Source organism: Oryctolagus cuniculus, chromosome 7, assembly GCF_051225735.1.
Source record: "Oryctolagus cuniculus isolate XC-2025 breed Fujian yellow rabbit chromosome 7, ASM5122573v1, whole genome shotgun sequence".
Taxonomy (NCBI): domain Eukaryota; kingdom Metazoa; phylum Chordata; class Mammalia; order Lagomorpha; family Leporidae; genus Oryctolagus; species Oryctolagus cuniculus.
The window spans coordinates 139793353-139816125 of NC_142873.1; the positions used below are offsets into that span (position 1 = coordinate 139793353).

At 51.3% G+C, this 22773-nt stretch overlaps 1 protein-coding gene across 7 annotated transcripts in view; it reads left to right on the forward strand.

Annotated features, from left to right (window-relative positions):
* The window catches only part of CSMD2 (CUB and Sushi multiple domains 2), a 624779-nt gene that overhangs the window by 543927 nt on the left and 58079 nt on the right, over window positions 1–22773 (forward strand). For 6 of the 7 annotated variants that reach the window (XM_051832047.3, XM_051832045.3, XM_051832046.3 and 3 more), the window contains 6 exons: window positions 1673–1819; window positions 5060–5248; window positions 9928–10113; window positions 10867–11061; window positions 12610–12783; window positions 14028–14201. In XM_051832047.3, the coding sequence (XP_051688007.3) occupies window positions 1673–1819; window positions 5060–5248; window positions 9928–10113; window positions 10867–11061; window positions 12610–12783; window positions 14028–14201 (1065 nt within the window). The remainder of the gene's footprint in view (window positions 1–1672; window positions 1820–5059; window positions 5249–9927; window positions 10114–10866; window positions 11062–12609; window positions 12784–14027; window positions 14202–22773) is intronic. The other variant, XM_051832052.3, reaches the window with a different exon arrangement.

Genomic DNA, 22773 nt, shown 5'->3' on the forward strand with positions numbered 1-22773 from the left:
AGGCGGTATACTGCCTTCCACCCCTGCGGACACAAGCTGCTTCTCATCCGCCTAGAAAGGCGGATAAGGGAAAGCATGCATCAGCTGATCCGCGGTGCACCCCCTGTCACCAGCCTGTCAGTCCTGCTCTAATAAACACGCTACGTCAGGCACGTCTCGTGCAGTTGAGGCCACGGCTTGGCTACGTTTACCTTGTGGGGTGGGCCTGAGCCAGGATTCCATTTATTACCAACTATTACTCATGGCCCCTCTGATGGACAGCCAGGATGGTGCTCTGCATCCCAGGGTGTCAGGGTCACTTCACACCCTGCATCCAGAAGCCTTTGTTACACCTGGTCATGCCCTCACCTGTGGTGTACACTTACCTGAGGGAACAGTGGTGGGTCTTTGGGGAGACAAACAGGAGGAGTTGCCTCTGTATACACTGGTGTCCTTCTGCATGGGGCCTTCTTCATGGGGACTCAGCCTCTGCTTCAGCCACAGCGCTCTGGGATGGGAAATGAAACCGGAGCCTGCAAACCCGGCAAGGGACTACGACTCCAGCAGGGGCAGCTCCTCTTGCCCTGGTGTCTGCTGTCTTCCCACAGTCACACTTGGCCTTGACCGCTTTGTTTGGTTGCCAGTCTGTCTTGCCCTCAGGAAAATGAGGTTCTACAAGCCATCTCCAAAGATGCTGGGGGGGTCACACCTTCCCCGCTGCCACTCCAGCCTTTCTGTGTCAATACTCGTAGCAGCCTAGCTTCTGACTCTTACATGCGTCTACCTGGCCTGCATCTTCCAGGATCTCCTCAAGCCCCTGGCCCCGGGGAGCCTGGTTCCACGATGCTTCCCCTCCCCTCAGTTGCAGCCTAGAACACAGCCACTCCCCAGGTTTTCAGTGGCGCTAGTACTCACGTCTCATCAGTGCATTCTTGGTTGCTTTAGGAAGTGGACTGTGGTCCGGGCACAGCCAGCTGGTGGACATCCTGGTCTGCATGGCAGACCTCTCTCCCAGGCCCCCTCTCTGTGTCTGTAGACCCCTCCTCCACTCGTGGTCACAGCAGTTCCCAGGGCTCTGCCTGTTTAAGGAGTCCATGAATTTTTCCAAGCTTCCAAGAGCTGTCCCAGCAGCTTCCCTCGGGGCTTTTCCCAGAGTGATAATCCCGTGTTAGAGATTATCAGCTTTATGTTCTGCCCACCGTGAACCAGTCCCCCGAAGAATACAGTCCCAGACACTAGAGGCTGGGAAAAGGAAGGCCTTTCTCCGGGAGCCCTGGGGAGCTCCTTTTGATCCTGAGATGTGAGATGTTTTCCTCCAGCGGTATATTCTTTCAATAAGTGGTGTTTTTTTCCCAACGTGGTAGGCACGGAGCTGTATTTGGTGTGCACAAGAGAGGTAGGGTGCCCAGCTTTCTCATTACCCATCAGCTTGGCCTTGGGCAAGGCCCAAATGGCAATTAGGCTCCATCGCACCTGCCACCTCTGGAGGTAGGCAGGGACTTCCCAGGGCGCTGTTTCAGGACACGGCTCAGGAGAGGAGGGTGTCCCTGGAGCAGTAGCTCTGGGCACCAAAAGGAGCTGGGTACAAGTGAGGCTGCTGACTTTCAGCAAATGGCAACGTGAGCCCCAGCCTGCGCTTGAGGGTCTCCGGGAGAGCGTGATGGTCTGTAATCCCCTGTCCCTCTCTCCCCAGGGCCCTCTGGACAAAGTCCTCTGCTGAAAGCCCTCAGTGGGAATTACTCGGCTCCCCTGATCGTCACCAGCTCAAGCAACTCTGTGTACCTGCGCTGGTCGTCTGACCACGCCTACAACCGGAAGGGCTTCAAGATCCGGTATTCGGGTGAGTAGGTCTCCAGGACTGGAGAAGGGCCCCTTACCTTGCTCACCCACAACCCCCAGATGCGCCCCGCGCTGTCTCCTCATCAGGATAGCTAGCTCTGTGTGGGGCTCAGGCAACCTGTCTCCTCCAGTCCCTCACCAGAGGGTCCCTGTGCTGTCTGTCTCCACCACTGAAGCTCAGGACCAGGGAAGCTGCATAAGGGTCCTTGGCTCTTTCCTACCTCCTCTGCCCCTCCCCCTTTCCCCACTTTCCCCTCTGCCCACTCTTTTTGCCATCCTATAGCCTGGGTCTGTAACTGTTCTGTAGGAAAGGCTAGCAGTCTACAGGGAATTCCATTGCTACATGAAATGTTGACAACAGGTCCTTAAAACTGCAAAACCTGAAGTTGTGTGTCTCTAACTGGCCAGTGTTGGGCAGGCAGCAAAGGACAGGCTGCATTTCAAGTCCAGGAGCCTCCCTCTCTACGTACAGGCAGAGTCAGATCAAAGGCCAGGCCTGCTAGGTGCCGACCCACGCAACAAATCTTTAATGAGCCAAGAGTCACCCAGGGGGTGCAACGAAATGGACAAAGTTGAATTTATCTGAACTCCATCATAAATGCCGCTGTCTAGGTTGAAAGAACACTGGATACGCTGCCTGATGACTGGCTGCCTTGGAGGCAGGCAGGTGCCTTGCACCTTGCCTTGGCTCAGCAAGGCCAGAGGCAGTGTGGGAGGGGTCTCACTGTGTTCCGGCCCCTACAGGAGTTTTTCTCTGGCTGTGTTTGGCCTGAATTCCAAAAAATGCTGGACTAATTTTTTTTAAAGATATATTTATTTATTTAAAAGGCAGAGTTACAGAGAGAGAGAAGGAGATAGAGGGACAGAGAGATCTTCCATCCCCAAGTGGCTACAACTGCCCAGGGCTGGGCCAGGCAGAAGCCAGGATCCTCCAGGTCTCCCATGCAGGCACAGCGGCCCAAGCACTTGGGCCATCTTCTACTGCTTTCTCAGGCCAAAAACAGAGAGCTGGATCGGAAGAGGAGCAGCCAGGACAAGAACTGGTGCCCATATAGGATGCCGGTGCCACAGGTGGAGGCTTAGCCTACTATGCCACAGTGCCAGCCCCCAACCAAGCATATCTTATAACTAAGACTCTTGTTCCTGGGTGAGGTGGGCACATAGATGCAGTGTACATAGTACATGGGACAGAAGGACACACATCTGACATGGTAAGGGGGAATTTAAGACACCCAGTTGGGGCTGATGTTTGTCCTAGCGCTTTAGTGCCTGCATCCCATATAAATGTCTGGGTTCAGTCCTCAGCTCCAGCTCCCAATTCCGGCTTCCTTTCACTGCAGATCCTGGGAGGCAGCCGTGATGGCTCCCATTGAGTTCCTGCCACTCATGTGGAACATTTGGATTGAGTTCCCCGCTTCTGACTTTGGCCTGCCCAACCCCAGCTTTTTTAGGCTTTTGGGGGAGTGAACCAGCAGACAGGAGCTCTGTCTGTCTCTCTCTCTCTCTCTTCTTTTTTTCTCAAATAAGTATTATTTTAATTAAAAAAAGAGCCAGTGTTGTGGCTCACTTGGCTAATCCTCTGCCTGTGGCACCGGCATCCCAGGTTCTAGTCCTGGTTGGGGCAGCACCGGGTACTAGTCCTGGTTGCTCTTCTTCTAGTCCAGCTCTCTGCTGTGGCCAGAGAGGGCAGCGGAGGGTGGCCCAGGTGCTTGGGTCCCTGCACCCGCGTGGGAGACCAGGAGGAAGCACCAGGCTCCTGGCTTCAGATCGGTGCAGCACGCTGGCCGTAGAGGCCATTAGGGGAGTGAACCAACAGAAGGAAGACCTTTCTCTCTGTCTCTCTCTCACTGTCTATAACTCTACCTGTCAAATAAAAAAAAATTAAAAAAAAAAAAGGTCAAGTGTTTGGCATAGAAATTAAGACACCACTTGAGATACCCATGTCTAAGTGCCTGGTTTGAGTCCTGGCTCCTTGCTTCCAGTCCAGTTTCCTGCTAATGCACACCGTGGGAGCCAACAAATTATGACTCAAGTTCTTGAGTCCCTCTACCCGTGTAGAACAGATGATGTCCCTGGCTCCTGGCTTTGCCCTGGTCCAGCCCTGGCTGCTGTGGGCATTTGGAGAGTGAACCAGCAGATGGAAGATCTTTCTCCATCATTCATTCATTGTCTGTCTGTCTGTCTCTCTCTCCCCCCCTACTGTCTCCCTCTCTCTCCCCATCCCCTTCTCTCTCTCTCTCCCCCATCTTTCTCTCTCCACTTTTCAAATAAAGTGATAATAAATACATATTTTAAATAGATAAATTTTAAATATATTTTAGAAATAAACACCAAGTTTGGCAGCAGAGGCCTTTACTGTGGAGAGACTGTGAAGGCCCTGATGTCCTGGTACCACCTTGACCCTGTGTGCCTTGGAGACCCAGCCAAGGACACCAGGGACAAGTGGCAGGCAGAGTGGTCCTTTGGTTATCCTCTTCCCAGACTCATGTACTCCCCACCCCAGACCCCTGGCAGGGTTGATAATGCCAGCTCTCCAGGCTAGGTTTTCCCCTGCTGTCTTCATGGTGCTGTCCCAGTGCTGAGAACAGCACCTGACACATAACAGACTTGAGATGGATGTGTTGAACCGATGAATGATCTATACTGAAGCCATGACCTTCCCCTGCAGGGAAGTTCACAGTCGAGGTTACCCCAGGTCCACCCTGGTCCCATTCCCTAAGAGCAGACAGCAGGGGGATGGCCCTTTGCTGAGCTCTGTGTGTCCTGCACTCTGCTGTGCTGGGCTATTGACAAGCACAAAAACCTGCGGGGCAGGTACGGTCCCGATGTCCAGCCGAGGAACCTGGAGCTACACAAGCCTCACCGATTCGTCCTAAGCTGCAGAGCTGGTGAGGTCAGAAAGGGGACGCTCTTACAGTCACACCTTTCCTGAACCAGCGCCATGGGGTGTGGCACTCCAGGCCTGGGAGCCGCAGGGATTTGAGAGCTGAGCCTGGCCCTACAACCAGTGCTGCCTTCAGAACACAGTGGGGACCCATGCTTCGTGGGTTGTTTTCCATCTTCCTGTGTTGTGTTGTGTTGTTGTGTTTTGGTTTGTCTAAATGACTCACACCTTCCTCTGTAGCGGAGGACCTGGTAGTGGGAAGACAGGAGATGGGGAGAGGAGAAAGGGGCGGGGCAGGCATGAAAGACCACGTCCCTCTGGCAGAGTCCAGTTCCCTGAGCCCTGTCTTGTGTGCAGCCCCTTACTGCAGCCTGCCTCGGGCCCCACTGCACGGCTTCATCCTGGGCCAGACGAGCACCCAGCCCGGCGGCTCCATCCACTTCGGCTGCAATGCTGGATACCGCCTGGTGGGACACAGCATGGCCATTTGTACCCGGCACCCCCAGGGCTACCACCTGTGGAGCGAAGCCATCCCTCTCTGCCAAGGTGAGGAGCAGGCAGGAAGTGGGGTGTGTACACCATGGCTCAGATCCAACTCACATCTTGGGCTTGTCCCAGGACAAGTCATTGCCAAATGTGGGTTTCTCCGTGGGTCATTTTTGAGGCTCTGTCATTTCCAGCCCTGGGGATGGCATATGCACAGTAGTCTCTGTATTCAGGGCAGGGGAGAGATGGGTATGTGAGCACAGAAATGCCAGGTGACAGAGTGCGGAAGCTCTGGTTCAGAGGTATAAGCTGGGTGGTGGGAGACCCAAGGTAAGCAGGACCCAACCTCCTGCTGGACAACCAGAGAGGGCTCCCAGAGACAGGGTGTTTGGGCATGGGCTCCCAAACAAAGTGGACTGATAAACACTGGAAATGCACCAGGCAGCTTGCATGCATTGCTTTTTATAATTTATGTCATATTCTTGGAAAAAATTATATAGTGAAAAAAAGTGAAAAATTGACCTATAATCCTATCACTTGATGATCATACCCCTATTAACATTTGCATATTTTCTTTGTTCTTGTATATACTGATCACAAAAATAGAATCCTGAGTGTACAAAATTCTTAATATCTCATTAACTCTTTGTGTATCATTAAATGCACTTCCTTACCAGTGTTTTCTATTGGTGCATAGCATTATGGGAAAGCTCATTTATTCAAATCTCATCCTTTTTTTTGGTCATTTAGATTTCTGTAAACCTGTAAACCCATCTTATGAACATCCATACTTATTTCCTTAAAATAAATTCCCACCAATGGCCTTGCTGAATCATAACTGGTGCTAAATTTTCTGCTGATTGTTATTGCCCTGCAGAAAGTTAGTTCTCATTTAAACGTCCACCAGCAGCAGGTAAAAGCTGTTGTTTTTCTCAGTCTCCTCATCCTGCGTTAAAAAAAGAAAACACCTTTGCCCATTGCATGGACGATGACAGGACCTTGCTTTGCTGTTTGGTTTGACTTTCCTTTGCTGCCCAGCGTGGTGAAGGGCTGTTAACAGCACCTGCCAGCTCTGATCCTCACAATCTTCTCGTCTGTGCCTGCTTTTTCTCAGTGGAGGAAAACAGTGTTATTCGTATTCTAGTCTAAGCCCTAAGCAAAGGTCCCAGAGAACTGACTGTCGTCCACACAGGGCAGCTGTCAGGGCTCCTGGGTCTGCATCTCTAACTGCATCTGTGTTTTCCAGAGCTCCTGTTGGAGCTACCAAGCCTCTCGTCTGTTATCGTGCATCACCACCCAAATGCAGCCCACCCAGGCTCCTGCCCACTCGCTCCAATACTGCTCTGTTTTCTCCCAACCCCACCCTGCACCTCCCCCAACGCCTCTGCATTCTCTGGAACCCTGGTTCCATGGCCAACCGTGCATACCCTCGCTCGTAATCCAGAAGGTTCCATGGAGACTGCAGCCCCCTCAAGTGCAGTGTGTGAACCTCCCCCCACCCCAACCATTTCCCACATAACTCAGGGCCAGGAAGAGCCTGGCCTTCTCCCAGTTCTCGGAGACTTCCCCAAAGACAGCTTCCTTCTCTCCATTAGAGAGTCTGTGCCTGCTCTCTTCTCTCCTTCCCCCAGCCCCATTCTCTCAGCATAGTGTCTGTCTGTCTGTCTGTCTCTCAGACCACAGGTTTCAAACACTTTGGGCTTGTGTCCTCTCCTGCCTCCACCCCAGGATGTGTCCCTCTCCCTTCTGGGCCTGAGAGCCTCCATCACGAGATCCAAGCTCCCAGTCTCTCAGACGGGGAAGTTATCTCTGCTCAGTTATTCTCGGGCCTGCCGCCCACCTGCTTCACCTGCTTTGACTCCCCATGCAACACATCAGGGAGGAGCTAAGTATCTCCTCGCCAGGGTCTGGGAGGCAGGGCAGCTAGGCGACGTGATGTGACAGTTGGCTAATCTAGTATTGCTGAGGAAGCTCAAGGTCTTGGCAGGTGGGCATTAGGGGATTCCCAGGTGCAGGTGCTCCCCTGTTCCCTCATTGCTCTGTCGCCCCTCTTTCGGTGTCAGGTGCAGCCTTTGGATCTGTTCTCCATCTTGATGTCGAAGCCCCTCTCCCTGCAGCCTGCTCTATAGTGCAGCGTAATGGGACCCCCCCGAAGCTTCTTCTTGGTTCTGGAAATTCTAGTTGCATCAGGCACCATTGTTTGCCCTTATCAGTGGGACTTTTCTCTGCTTGAGCTCATTCTGGCTGTGAGTGGAGGAAGTCTGAGGTTTAAACCAGTTGCATGGCGAGTGGGGATGGGGGACAGTAGGGGGCACTTGGACACTGTAGCTCCTAAACCATCCCAAGGCAATGGTTGGAGACTGTTAATTTCTTTCAAGGACCACAAGATCTACTCTGCACATTTCTCTCCAGAGCTGTCACTTTGAGATTTCACTATACTCCTGACTTAGTACTATTACTTAATATCCCACATATTGCCCTGTCTTGGATTCCTCCTTCTTCTCCCTGCTCCAGAAACCTTTTATTTAAGGAATACAAAGTTCATGCGTTTCATAAGTACAACTTTAGTAACATAGTAATTCTTCCTACCCACACTCCCACTCCTCTTCTTCCTCCCTCTCCTATTCCCATTCTTAATTTTTACTAAGATCTATTTTAATTAACTTTATACACAGTGATTAACTCTATACTAAATAAAGAGTTCAACAAATAGTATGAAAACAAAAAAACTGTTCAACAGTCAAGACAAGGGCTGTTCAAAGTCATTGCATCTCAGAGTGTCAGTTCCTCCTTATTTGATGGAATACACACACACACACACACACACACACATTCCTCAGAGAGGGTTCATGACAAGTAAATCTTCTGAGTCTCTCTGTGTCTGAAAATATTTTAGCCTTCACACATGCTTGTGAATAGGAAAAATTCTAGACTGAAAACCATTTCCTCCGTAGTTTAAAGGCTCCGTTCCATTACCTTTGAAGATCTGGTGTTGCTGCTAAGAAGTCTGATTCTCATTCCTTCATGGTTATGTCACATATTCTCCCTCTCTCCCTCCCTCCCTCTCTCCCTCTCCCTCCCTCCCTCCCTCCCTCTCCCTCTCTCGCTCCCTCCCCCTCTCTCCCTCCCTCCCTCTCTCTCTCTCTCTTTCCCTCCCTCCCTCTCTCTCTCTCAAAACTTGTGAGTGTGTGATTCTTTGGGATTGTTTACATGTGTCTTTGGATTTTGAAATTCCACAACAATGTATCCAAGAAGGGTTCCCTTTACATCCCTTATGCTTCCTTTCTATATGAAGATCTACCTGTCTGTCTCCCAGCTCTGGGAGAATTTTTTTTTATCTAAGATGATTGCAACCCATCTACTCTGTTCTCTATCTGGAGCTATGAACAATTATATTGAACTTCTAGGTTGATCCTCTATTTTGAGTCTTTTATTCTTATTTTCAGTCCTATGGGGGATTTTTTGTCTATATTATGAGAAATTTTCTTAATTTGTAATCTTCAACCCTTCTATTTCATGCTTATTTAGGCAATCACAGTTTTAATTTACAAGAGCTCTTCCTGTTCTCTTTTTATTGTTCTTTTTTCAAAGAACTCTGTTCTCATTTTATGATTACCGTATGTCACCATGACTTTCTCGAGATCTTACTAATCAGAAGTTTAAAGATGGTGCATCTTGCTTCCTAAATGAGCTCTGATTCCTAAGGAGTTTTTTTCTTCAATTTTTTCAATTTTATTTTTCAGTGTTATCTTTGTTCCTCTCGTTCACGCTGCTGGCTTTCCTCACACGTGCCTGATCCAGACAGATGAAGTTGTATTCATATTTACAGAGTAGAGGTGAGACAGGCATCCGGCCTGGTGGCTGAGATGGCCATGACCCACGTCGGAGTCCCTGAGTTAGACTCCCAGCTCCAGCTGCTGACCCCAGCTTCCTCCTAATGCAACCCTGGGTGGCAGCGGTGCTGGTTGAAGTAATTGGACTTCTGCCACTTGCACGGGAAACCTGGATTGTGCTCCTGGCTCCCGGCCTCAGCCCAGACCCAGCCATTTCTGGCATCTGGGGAGTGAACCAGCAGATGGAGTGCTCATTCTGGCTCTCTCTGCTCCCCCCACCCCACCACCACCAACACAGCGTCTGCTTCTCTCCCTCTGAAACAGATGGACAGTGAAGACTAGATGGGTTTTTTCAGGAGCCAGAGGCGGGCGGTCTTTGTTGTTATTGTATTCAGATGTGTCGGCCCACTAGGTCTGTTGCAGGAGTGAGCTGTTGAGGATGTGATACAGATGAACGGTTTATTTAGGCTGAGAAACCCTGACTCCTTGAATCAGAAGAGCTTTCCTCTGGGGTGCAACACCCACCAGCAACCCTGGCTCTCTCGAGGAGGTTCTTATTCCTCCCCTTCACTGGAAACTAAAGCTCTCTCCACTCTGCAGGGCAGGATTTATGGGACAGGAAGGAGAGGAGCTGCTCTCCCCCTAAGCCTCCCACCCATGTATCTTGGGCTGCGATTTCTTGGCTTCACTTACTCCATCAGCAGACTTCTACCTGCATTCTATTTTCCACATATTAAAACAGTCGCCCCTGGCAATGACCTCCCATTTCCTTCTTTACTATGAGACTTTTCCCTCTTCTTAGTTTTGGCTGTTATCTTCATAGGGCTGTCTGCGGTGAGGAAAGATAAAAACACGTTCTGGTTCTCTGAGCCAGAAGTGCTCATGACGTCTCCTTTCCTCCGCCAGCTCTTTCCTGCGGCCTTCCCGAGGCTCCCAAGAATGGAATGGTGTTTGGCAAGGAGTACACGGTGGGGACCAAGGCTGTGTACAGCTGCGGCGAAGGCTACCACCTGCAGGCAGGCGCCGAGGCCACTGCGGAGTGCCTGGATACAGGCCGATGGAGCAACCACAACGTGCCCCCGCAGTGTGTCCGTGAGTCCTCGGGGAGTGCGGGCAGCAGGCAGGAGGGGCTGGGGAAGCTGCTGAAGAGATGTGATGGGGGGAAAATGTGCACCTGCAGGCTGGGGGGCTCGGGGGCGGGAGGCGGTGGGCAGTGCCATCCCAGCCTACGGTCCCTTTCGAAGTTGCTCTCAAGGCGTCCTTAGACGGTTTTGCCCTGAGATGTTTCCATAAAATACCCGGAATCTAGTAATAAATAACCTGGTCCACTGCCTTTTAAGTGGAGAAGCTGTCAGAAAGTGTGCGTGGATGTCCCTGACCACAAAACTCTAAAATGACAACACCATTGGCCAACTACAGTGTCATGTCCAATTGAAAGATACGGGTTTTGTTTTTTTTTTTTTTTTTCTTCGTTTTGCTTGGTTTGGCCTTCACTGCTTACAAAAAAGTTTTGAATTGCTTCCCACCATTTTAAAATGAGGAAATTTTCCATCAAAACTCCAGATTTCTGGCTTCCCTTGAAAACTGAAGGTCTGATCAGATGAGACATTTCCCCAGTCTCACACCCGACAGTCGCGGTGATGGCACCATCGTTCCTATTTTTGGTGGATCCGCACCCCCGGGGTTCCTGTATCCTCCACCCAGCCTACTTCGTTACTTCCCACGCCGCCTGGGGACTGATTCTTGGACTCATCGTGACTGCGTGGAGACCCCCTCCCCCGTAAAGCTGGACTCCTGCAGCCTCTTCCATGAGTAATGAATGCCCCTTGCCCCTTGTGTCCCCAGCCGTGACCTGTCCCGAAGTCAGCAGCATCGGCGTGGAGCATGGCCGCTGGAGGCTCATCTTTGAGACGCAGTACCAGTTCCAAGCCCAGCTCATGCTCATCTGTGACCCTGGCTACTACTACACTGGCCAGAGGGTCATCCGCTGTCAGGCCAACGGCAGATGGAGCCTCGGTGACTCCATGCCCACCTGCCAGAGTAAGCCCAGGAGGGGGGTGGGCAAGTTTGGCACAGCAGCCTCCTCCCTGAGCTGTCGGCATCACCGGGGACTGCCGTGGTCCTCTTCCCGGACACTCACCTGGAGTCAGGAGCTGGGGAAAAGCCTACCCCCTCCTTTCCAGCACTCATTAGTCTCTTGTCATCTCATCAACAGCTGCCTTTCTCCAGGTGACCCTGCACAAAGTCATTTACTCCGCATTCCCCAGGCCCCTGCCATTTATCAAGCGAAGCAAGCTGTGAAGATATAGCATTGTGGTTCCTGCCTGCGAGGGGCATATAGTCCACTGGACAGGTAGACGAATAAAGAAGCAGTGCACCTGCTAAGTGGTCATGAAGCAGTGGTCATGGTAACACCTGTAGTGGAAGGGTGTATAGGAAGCATGAGGTTCCCATAGGGGTCAGGCCACCTAAGCCTGCCTGCCTGTCCTTCACCATGAACTGTTTTTCCTCTGGCTCTTTAATATAAATGCAAAAGTCTGTGTCCCTGAGAAGAAACTGTGAGGCTGAGGTTTGTTAAGGAGAGGTCTCAGGGTCACCACCTGCAGAAGGCGGGGGAGGGGTCAGGGCAGGGCCACGGGGAAGCGGAGCTGGCGCAGTCTCTGGCAGCCTCCGCCAACACCCCGGCAAGCGCTGCAGGTGGGCTCGCCTTTCAGAATTGTCACAGACGACCATCTCCACGCTGCCCCTCGATTGCCTGCAGGCCGGCCGGGCAGAGAGTGTGACCTCAGGTGGGAGGGCCTTCCACCCAGGCTCTCTGAGAAGGGCCCACAGCCAAGGCTTGTCTCCCACCACTTGGGGAAATCAGAGCTTCCGTCGCCCAGGAAGCTCTGACTGGCTCACCACAGCACCGCCGCCATAGAGCTCTGCCTGTCACACGTGTGTGGTCAACGAGGCCATCATAGAGGAGGAGCCCGCCGTGGGCTAGAGGGAGCAGTTTGTCACTGAGAGGGGGCGTGAGTCCGGGTGGGATGAGGAGTGATCTTCCCATGCCTCAGGTCTGTGCACGGTGGTGCGGACTCCATGGCGGAGCGGAACCACGTGTGGGTCCATGAGCAGACCTCACAGGCCGGGAACAGCCTCACTCCAGGGCAGCCGCTCACATCTCATACAGCCTTGGCAAAGAGGCCCCACCTCCTGTGCCAGCCAGAGGCCAGCAGCGGTGCTGGGATGAGGAGCCCGAGGCTGCCTGCCACTGGCCCCAGCAGCAAAGCACACTGAGACTGATTGGCAGCGTCCCCCTGGGCGCCGGGGAGCACCCCACAGGGTCACACCAGGGTGCACCGCGAACCACCCCAGGAGTTTTTAAATACACTTGCCTGGGTGTCCTTCATATCCAGAGATGGTGGTGCATGAAACCCAGGGGCACTGGAACTCCTCAGCTCTGGGGACGCCACCAGCAGCGGTGTCACCCCCCGCACGCTGGCCATGAGTTCCCGCGGAGCAGGCTCAAGCAGCTCTGGTTTTTGTCGTCGTCCTTGCTAAGCTGCAGCAGGGCGTCCTGCTCACTGAGTGTTCTGGTCCCTGCAGTCATCTCCTGTGGCGAGCTGCCCATCCCTCCCAGCGGGCACCGCATCGGGACGCTGTCCGTCTACGGGGCGACGGCCATCTTCTCCTGCAATTCCGGGTACACGCTGGTGGGCTCCAGGGTGCGGGAGTGCATGGCCAACGGGCTCTGGAGCGGCTCTGAGGTCCGCTGCCTTGGTAAGTGGCCTCCCCAGGACAAGTCAGATCTCTCCGAAACTAGGGGCCAGCCTTGGAACCTATCATTGGCCTACTTCCATAAAATGTTGAATCCACAGACTATGGCTCCTCTACCATGAGCAAAACCCTGAACTAGGGGCAGGTACTTGGTGCACCTGTTATAAGATGCCTGCGTCCCATATTGGAGTGCCAGGGTTTGAGTCCTGGCCCCAGGCCCCATTCCCATTTCCTGCTGATGCAGACCCTGGGAGGCTGCAAGTGATGACTTGAGCAGGTGAGTCCCTGCCATCTACGTGGGAGACCTGAATGGGGTTCCCAGCTCCCAAGCATTTGAGGAGTGACCCTGTAGGTGAGAGACCTCCCTCTCTCTCCAAATAAAAAATAAATAAGACCCTGGGCTGGCTTCTTTCGGGGGCACCCAGAGAATGAGAAGAGCTTTCAGTCTCCTGAGGCAAGATTTTGAGGGTTCTCATCCTGATTGGAAAGGTACCCCTTATTCACCCTTTCATAAGGGACAGAGCCCCGTCTCCACCGCTGGACAACTGTAACACCCCGAGAGTACCTTGCATATTGCAAGTTAGCGGTTTTACATCTCTACTAAGCAAATGACAGAAGCCATAAAACAACCTGGCTTACAGAGGACAAAGAGAGCTTTTCCCCCACAGTTAATCCATTCTGTGCCTGAGCTGTGCTGCTAAGGTTTTCTCCCTTCTTGGATCACTCAAGTCCAGAAGAGAGACCCGGCCACACAAAGCTAACAAGAATAGATGGCATGGCTGTCTCGCTGTCTCAGGCCCCTGGCAGGGACACAGTCACAGGTTATTTCCACAAGGGGCCCAAGGAAGCTGGTGGGAATGCCAGAAATACACTCTACCCAACCCCATTTATAAACATGACTCACCTGGGTGCCTCTCAAGAAGGAAGCGTGAATGTAGCCAAACCCCATGTTTTTACGGGGTTATCACCAACACAACCCGCCTTGGACTGCCTGGTTGTAGACCCGGGTGTCCTCTGCGTTCCAGATCAGTAAATCCTCAGTAGCATTTCCATCATGCCTAGGACCCCTGAGGTCACTCTTGGAGAGCTACCCACGGGAGGAGGCTGGGGAAGCAAGGGTGGCTGGATCATTAGCCACCATTCCTGTGTCTGGGTCCGTCCCTGTGTCTCGTCCCCCTGCCCAGGCTCCACTTCACTTTCTGTGACCTCCTCTTGGGTTTTCTCTCTGTCCCCATGCTGCCCTCAAGCCGGACACTGTGGAACTCCCGACCCCATTGTCAACGGGCACATCAATGGCGAGAACTACAACTACAGGGGCAGCGTGGTGTACCAGTGCAACGCCGGCTTCCGCCTCATCGGCATGTCTGTGCGCATCTGCCAGCAGGATCACCGCTGGTCTGGCAAGACCCCTTTCTGTGTGCGTAAGTATGTCGCCCGCGCTCCCTCGCCGTGGGGCTCGGTTCTGCAAGCGCTCTCCCCCTTTATCTCGTGATCCAGTTACGAGGGGCTTTTGTAGATGGATTCGTTTTTTTTCCAAAGACATAATCATTCCGTGTATCATTTTCAGGTGTCGGCATCGTTAATTACGTCTTTTACTTTATTTCCTCCTTGTGCATTCTTTCAGACGACTTTTAAGTTCATTTTCTAGTTTTTGAGTTAAGAATTTAAGTCGTTCGTTCTCATTCTTTCAAGTTTGTATTGATTTTCATCGATGAAAGTGTTAAGACCATCACATTTTTTCTGATTGTTGCTTTAATTGTATCCCATGGATCCTAATAATGAATATTTATTATTTATTAGAAATTCTGTAATTTTACTACTAATGTCCCTTTTTGCCCAGAAGATCTTTAATAGACAATTTCTTTTTTAATCTCTAGGTCGAAGGGCCTTTTTGTTTTTATTTTGTTTTTAATTTCTGATTTTACTGCTTGTATATTTCTAGTTGTTGGAATTTATTGATGCTTTCTTTCTGACTCTGGTCGATGATTATGAATGCTCTGTACACTGGAGAAGAAAGGGAGCACAGCTAGCTCTCTATGAATATTCATAAGGTAGACCTGATGGATTGCGTTGTTTGAGTCCTCTGCATTTTTACTTGTTTTTCATCCACTTGACCTGTTTCATTCTGAGACGTGTGTGTAATGTTTCCAATTACTAGTGTTTCTCTCTTTCCCCTGCATTTCCTGTTGTTCTGCTACACTAGAGTCATTGCTGTGTTAATGGTTCATAGATACTCTTAACCATTATATCTCCATTATACGTTGTGATTCTGAACCTTTAAAATACCTTCATCGTAACTGTTAGCAGTTTTCAGCGTGAATGTTGCTTTGCTTGGCTTTGGGCTCACAACCCCTTCCAGCCCTTCTCCAGGCAGACCTTTGGCCATGCACTTATTTCAGCCTATCTGGATGGCTCCGTACACAGCATTGAGCTTACCCTTGTCTTATGAGCCCATTTGAAAATCTTTCTTTTAGTAGATTAGTTAAAGTAATTCACATATATTGAATTATTTGATGTGTTTGGTCTTAATTTTATAGTTTTTATTTATCTTTTATATATAGAATGGTATTTAATGGTATATCTTTGTGTAATGTGTTATTTGTGTATTTAGGAATGCTTATATCTCTGTTATTTCATTTACTGCTGTACCATTTTAGTACCATTAGTCCCCATTTTCTTATATAGCTTTTTATCATTCTGTTTACTGATATATACTTATTTATTTATCATTCTGTTTACTGATATATACTTATTTATGTATTTCCATTTTATTTGAAAAGCAGAGAGACACAGAGGAATTTTCCATCTTCTCATTTACTCCCCAGTGATTACAGCAGCCAGGGCTGGGCCAGGCTAAAGCCAGGAGCCCGGAGCCCAGAACTCAATCCAGAGCTCGCATGTGGGTGGCAGGGATCCAAGTGCTTGAGCTGTCACCTGCTGCCTCACAGGGTGTGCATTAGTGTGAGGCTGGCTCAGCAGCGGAGGGGCCAGATGGATCCAGGCTCTGACGTGAGGCTGGATCAGCAGTGGAGGGGCCGGATGGATCCAGGCTCTGATATGAAGCTGGATCAGCAGTGATGGGCCGGGATGGATCCAGGCTCTGATGTGAGGCTGGATCAGCAGTGGAGGGGCCAGATGGACCCAGGCTCTCTGATATGAAGCTGGATCAGCAGGGGAGGGGCCGGGATGGATCCAGGCTCTGATATGATCCTGGATCAGCAGTGATGGGCTGGGATGGATCCAGGATCTCTGATGTGAGGCTGGATCAGCAGCAGAGGGGCCAGATGGATCCAGGCTCTGATGTGAGGCTGGATCAGCAGTGGAGGGACTGGATGGATCCAGAATCTGATATGAGGCTGGATAAGCAGTAGAGGGGCCGGATGGATCCAGAATCTGATATGAGGCTGGATCAGCAGCGGAAGGGCCAGATGGATCCAGGCTCTGATATGAGGCTGGATAAGCAGTAGAGGGGCCGGGATGGATCCAGGCTCTCTGACAGGGGACGTGGGCATCCCAGGTGGCAGCCTAACCACCCTGCTGTGTGCCTGTTCAGCTCATCAGTTTTTCATCATCCCTCGGCTTTCATGTATTAGCTGTACTACCGTCAGTGAGTTTATTCCAGGTTCCTTTCCACACTTCTTCTGCTCCATTTTAGGTTGTATTATTTCTACTTTGTCAAAACATACAATGTTTATTTATCTGTAGTTTATATAGAATCCTACCTTTTTCCCTCCCTTTTATTTTACTCCTAGATCTGCAGTTAAATCTCTTAGAAGGTCACCAGTGCTCTGGACTTTTGCTCCTCGTCTGCTGGCAGGGACAAGCTCGGTCTCTAGTGCACTCCTCAGTAAGATCCTTGGGTAATACTGCCCAGGTTCTTGCCTTTTTAAAGCTGCTTCTCTGTACCGCAAAGCTGGAACGACAGCTAGTCTAGATATAAAATTCTCACCACCATTTATTTCTGTGACCTTCCTAAAAATGCTCCTCCATCATTATTTTGCTCTGCATCACACTCTTTTTTCTCTGGCACCTTGATTTTTTTTTGTATATATTTAAGATGGACAACATGATGCTTTGATATACATGTACACAGTGAAATGATTACTAAGGTCAAGCCAGTTAGCATATCCAACTCCTTACATAGTACCCTTTGTGTGTGTGTCTGTGTATGTGGCGAGAGAAGTCGACTCTTGTGTATAGCACAGTATTATGAATTACAGTCATCCCGCAGGCCATTGCATCTCTCCACTTCATCCATGTAATTGCAACTTTGTTCACTTTGACCGACCTCTCCCTCTTCATCCTGCTCCCTTCCTGGTAACCTTCTGCTTCTGGTAACCTCTATTCTACTCCATTTGTATGCATTCAACCTATAGAATTATAATAGTCATTTAATTCTATTGTTCTTATAGGTTCTTTAATGATTTTTCTAGCTGTGCTGTGTTTACTAAGCTAGACCTCAGAGTTGAATCTTCCCAGAGAATCAGCCCAGGGATTCTGTGGGTTTTTGAATATGTGGCTTCAGCTCTGCTTGTATTTCTGAAATATTTTCTTTAGCTATAGTTTTCCACACTAGTTCCGGACAGCTGTTTTGTTCTTCCTCATCATCAGATCCAGCTGTGTGTGTGTTCAGTCTTCTTTACGTATCTTGTATCTCAGCCTCTCGCTCACCCATGACTTCACTTCTTACTTTATCTTGCTTCCATTCTCTTGGTTGGTTGCCTGAGTTTTCCGCAATACCTCTTTTTTTTCCAAGATTTTTTTCTTTTATTTATTTGAGAGGTAGAGTTACAGACAGAGAGGGGGAGAGAAAGTCTTCCATTTGCTGGTTCACTCCCCAAATGACCTCAGCGACCAGAGCTGCACCGATCCAAAGCCAGGAGCCAGGAGCTTCTTCCAGGTCTCCCACGTGGGTGCAGGGGCCCAAACACCTGGGCCAGCTTCCACTGTTTTCCCAGGCCATAGGCAGGGAGCTAGATTGGAAGAGGAGCACCCATGAGAGATGCTGGCACCGCGGCCACAGCCCCCGCCCAATACCTCCTTTTAACTTGTCGTTTCAGAATAGTTTATGATTTAGTCCTCATCTCTGAGACAACTTTGTTATCTTCTCTTATTTCTTCCTGAATGTAATAATTTATCTTTTATTTCCCTTCACCTTTTTCTCCATTCAGCTTTCAGTTTTTGGATTTTCCAATCCTCAAGGTTATTTTTCACATATTTAATTCAGATTAGAATATTGCTGCAGGTTTCTTGTGTTTCATGCGTCTGTGTCTGGTGGGAGATTTTCATGGCTGAAAGATTGCAACTTTTTCTGTTCTCTCGGAGAAGCTGTGTGTACCTTCAGGCTGGCATTTTCTGTTCGTTTGGAGACTTTCTGGTGGTTTGCAAAAGTGCCCTTTTCTGCCTCTGTGACAACTTCTCGCAGGCTTTTGCTTCTTTCTCTATCTCATTTTAATTCTCTAGGTTGTTTGCCTGAGTTTGCTTTGATTGTGGTTTTATGTTTTTTAATATATGGGCTTTTCTTGGGTTTGGTAAGGGAGAGAGTGTGTGTCCTGCACTTTTGTTTTTGGTTTTGCTTGTCTGTCTTGCTGAAGCCCCTCTGCCTGTCTCTGCTTCTGTTTGCTCTGCCGGCAGAGGCAAGCTCTTCCTTCTCTCCCGGGACAAGGGGCGGGGGGAGTCACGCTGCTGTGCCCCTCCCCGAGCCGAGCTCTGCCACGCCAGCACTCCCTCTCGGAGTGCTAACCGGCACGTGAAGTCACTTTTCCTAGCAGAGGTTGGAGGTCCGCACGGGCCCCTCACCGGCTCCTCCCCTCCCTTTTCCGTTCAGTCCTGCCCGTCACAGAAGCTTACCACAGGAGCGTGAGGAGCAGCTCGGCCTGGCTTGTGTTTATGTCTCCGCTTACAGAATTTACAGCTCGCGGCCTTCTCTCTCTCTCTCTCTCTCTCTGATTCATGCGGTCGGCCTGAGCTTTCTCTCCTTTCATTTGTTCTGCTTGTGCATCTGCATTGTTTGAGATTGAAGTGGCCCCTCTTGTCCTCAGAAGTCATTTGGAAAATTCATCACTTTCTAAAATTCCCCAGAGTGAGCCTTTATGTAAAGTGCAGATTTTTTTTCTTAAATTTGTAAGGCAAATTTTTTTTTTAATTCTCTTCATCTGGCTTTTCATATAGGGGATAGGACAGTAAAGTGAGACTTGCTCAATAAGCCATGCATGAAAATTAATCTTATAGGAAATTTTTGTATTTATTTTGAGAGTCAGAGACAGACAGAGCTTCCATGCACTGATTCGCTCCCCCAAATGCCCGTAAAGTCTAGGACTAACCCGGGTCAAAGCCGGAAGCCAGGAATTCCACCCAGGTTTCTCACGTGGGTGGTAGGAACCCAGCTATTTGAGTCAACACCTGCCGCCTCCCGGAGTGTGCATTAGCAGGAGGCTGGAATCAGGAATGGAGCTGGCGCTCAAACCCAGGCGCTCTGAAACAGGATGTGGACTTCCAGACCAGAAGCTTAACCACTGGGCCGCATGCCCACCCCCCAGATAACCATGAGTGGTTTCTAAAGTGCTAGGCTAACGGGAATCACGACTCGCCCGTAATCAGTCATCCCCTCAGGTCTGAGCAGAATATATTTGGGTTCATCCAGAAGATGCAAATGCAGAAGCTCCAAGAAAATTGGCACACAATGTGGGAAGAGATTTAAACTCTAAAAATAGCAAGCGTGGGGCTCTGGCCGGAGACTGCCTGCCCAGCCCAAAGACATTCTAGGTTAGGCCTGGGCTGTATTTGTTAATGCTTACGTTAGTACTTCATTTATTTGAAAGGCAGATAAAGACAGAGGTCTCCCATCTGCTAGTTCACTCCCCCAGATGCCTGCAACAGGTGAAGCTGGAGCAGCCAGGAGCCCAAAACTCAATTCTTTTCTCTCGTTTCTCCTACTTGGGTGGCAGGGACTCCACTAGTTGAGCTGTCACCTGCTAAGTCCTCCTGTGTGCAGGCGCAGGAAGACGGAATTAGGAGCAGAGCCAGGAATCAAATCCGGGCACTCCAATATGGGACGCAGGTGTGCTGTGCGGTGTTTTAACCGCTGCACCAAACACCTGCCCGTGGGCCATGGGGTAAAGTAAGCAGGCACTCGCTGTGGGCCACGACTGCCCACATCCAGACACCATGGAGCCACAGAACTCTGGACAGGTCAGCCATCCTCACCGGGTCTCAGGCTCCTCTGTGAAGAGGAAGTAGTCGAAAGCGCCTAGGGCAGTGCCTGAGCCAGATGGGCAGGGTTGGCTGCCGCCACTGTCGTGGTCATTATTGCCATGACGATTGGTGATGACGGTGCGGTCCTGTCCGTCACAGAATCCGGTCCTCTACTCCCGAGCCCTGGTCACTCCGGGAGCACAGAGACTTTCCCGGAGTCTGGAGGAGGAAGGCAAGGGTGAAACAGTAACCATCTCTGAGTGTCTCCCCTGAGCCAGGCCTTGTGGTAGCCGCCATGGCGCGCAGATCCGTGGTCTCCAGGATCGGCCCGACTCCCCACCCATCTCCTGCCTGCCGCTTTGCGGTGGCAGTGCTTCTGTGGGGACCCCTGCTCCCCGCCTTTGCCTCTCCTCTCAGCACACAGCTCCAAGATGGCCTGGAGTCAGGAGACCTGGGTTCAGAACTTGGAGGAGCCACTTAGGAGCCCGAGCGTGTCCCTTGGCGCCCCGACCTTCTCTTTCCCTAAGGAGATACACACGATGCCTACCTCACAGGCTTGCAAGAATGACACGAGCCCATGCGTCCAGACCCCAGCGAGCATCGGGAGACAGCCAGGTAGCCTCGCCAGCCGTAGACGTTGAGAAAGACGACAGAAGCCGCCAGACCAGCATTCCTCCCACTTCCTGCGTCCCCGCCACACACCTGTCCTGTCTGCGTCTGTCTTGCCTTCTTCCCTCCCACCTCAATAGCAGAATCTTTCCCTGGATCCCCTTCCACTGCCTCTGCAGTGAGCTTGTTCTATTCCTAACTTTCTTCTCCGTTCCCCCTGCCCTTCCGTCTGCTACTTCCGGCACTTCCTTAGCACCTGCTGTATAGCAGGCTCTGTGTTAGATGTTGCGGGTAAACACGAATCAAGCATGCTGGGGTCTCTGCCCTAGGAAAATCCAGGGCAAGGAATGTGCCTGTGCCCATGCTCGCATCTCGGCAGCACCCCCGCTTTCCTCTGAGTGGTGCCTCCTCCCTCCTCTCCCCTTGTCAGCCTACATTAGGTCAGGGCTCTCAGAGAAACAAAAACAGTGGACCTGCAGGTATTGTCTACAGAAAGATGTATAGGGGAGGCCAGAAAGTCTAAAATCTGCGGCCCAGGCCCAGGTCGGAGACCGAGGCAGAACTCCCTCTTCTGTCCCGGAAGCAGACTTTCTGTATCAAAGCCTTCCACTCGTCAGAGGAGGCCCACACCCAGTGTGGAGGGCCACACGCTGCTCTCACATTCTCCTGCCTTAAATGGGAGCTCATCTAAAAAATACCTTCTCAGAAACTTCTAGAATAATGTTTGGCCAATTATCTGGGTACCATGGACTGGCCAAATTCATAACTTAAATTTAACCGCCACTGGGCAGGCAGTGGTCTAGCGGTTAAGGCACTGGGTAAGATTCCCATCTCCTAGTGCCACTCCCAATTCCAGTTTCTTGTTAATGCAGACCCTGGAAGGCAGTGGCAAGGCTTAAGTTGTTGGGTCCCTGCCACCCATGCAGGACGCCTGGATTGAGCCCCTCCAAACTTTGGCCCCAGTCTGGTCCCAGCTCACCCCCAACCATTGCAGGCATTTGGAAGTGGACTGGTGCATGGGAGTCTCTCTCTCTCTCTCTCTCTCTCTCTCTCTTCTCTCCCCTCCCTTCCCTCCCTCCTCCTCTATCTCTCCCTCTCCCTCACCTTCCCTTCCTCTGTATCTCTCTAATAAATTAAAACTTTTAAAAATAAAAAGAAAGAAACCATCACTCCTCCATGCTACTCAGAGGAGTTGCCAACTCTGCTGCCCTCCTGCCTCCTCAAGAGCCGCAAAGCCGCTGCACTCTGTGTCCTGTCCCCGCAGTCGGGGTTCTGTCCCCGCTAATCCCAGTCCCTAGCAGCTCTGCTCCTAGGCCCTGAGGAAGCGTCCCCGGATCTGGGCAGTGCCATCTGGAGATCTGACGCTGGCAGCAAGCCCAGGCCCAAGAGAGGAACAGGAGCTCACAGGGGTGCGGGAGGCAGCACTGCTCCTGCCCCTCTGCTCCCTACACAGGACCTGGGGCTGGGCATGTGCGCGAGAGCCCGGGCCAGGCAGGGCCCGACCATTGCAAGGCAGCAGTGGTCCTGCATGTGAGTCTGATGCCCAGTGTCTGGCTTAGGGGGAGGCTCTCCTGGATCCGAGGCTTGGGCCCCGAGAGCATCCCTCGGGGTTGCTCATCCTCTCACAGCTGAAACCCAGAGCAAAGGGAGAGGTCTGGCCAACACATCCGGGAGGAGTTCCATCGCGGCAGACCCAGGCCAGGCAGGGCCTATGTAGAGCTGAGGACTAAGGAGCCAGGCAGAAGCAACCACTCATTTGCTGCACCCACTCATTTGCTCCTTCGCTCAGCACACGCTTCTCCAGCTCCTGCTGAGAGTCAGATGCTGGTACAGACACCAAGGATCCAGCGATCCACCAGCGTCCCTGCCGCCCTGGGCTCACGTGCAGGGGAAGGGAGACCGGCAGGAAACAAGTTTCTGAGTGTGTTTATGGTGGCTGGCTTGATGATGGCGCTGCAGAGAACGGCAGAGCAGGGCGCGGGGCCTGGCTGTGCTGGGGGTGTGGTTCACTGGGGAGGGCAAGGCCTCACTCGTCAGGTGACATTTAAGGGGAAACCTGAGGCTATGAGGGCAGGCAGCCTGGCATATCGGAGGGCACAGCGCTCCAGGCAGACATGGAAGCAAGCGCAAAGGCCCTGGGGTAGGACTTTGCTTGGTGTGTTTGAGAAACCTCACAGAGGCCAGTGTAGC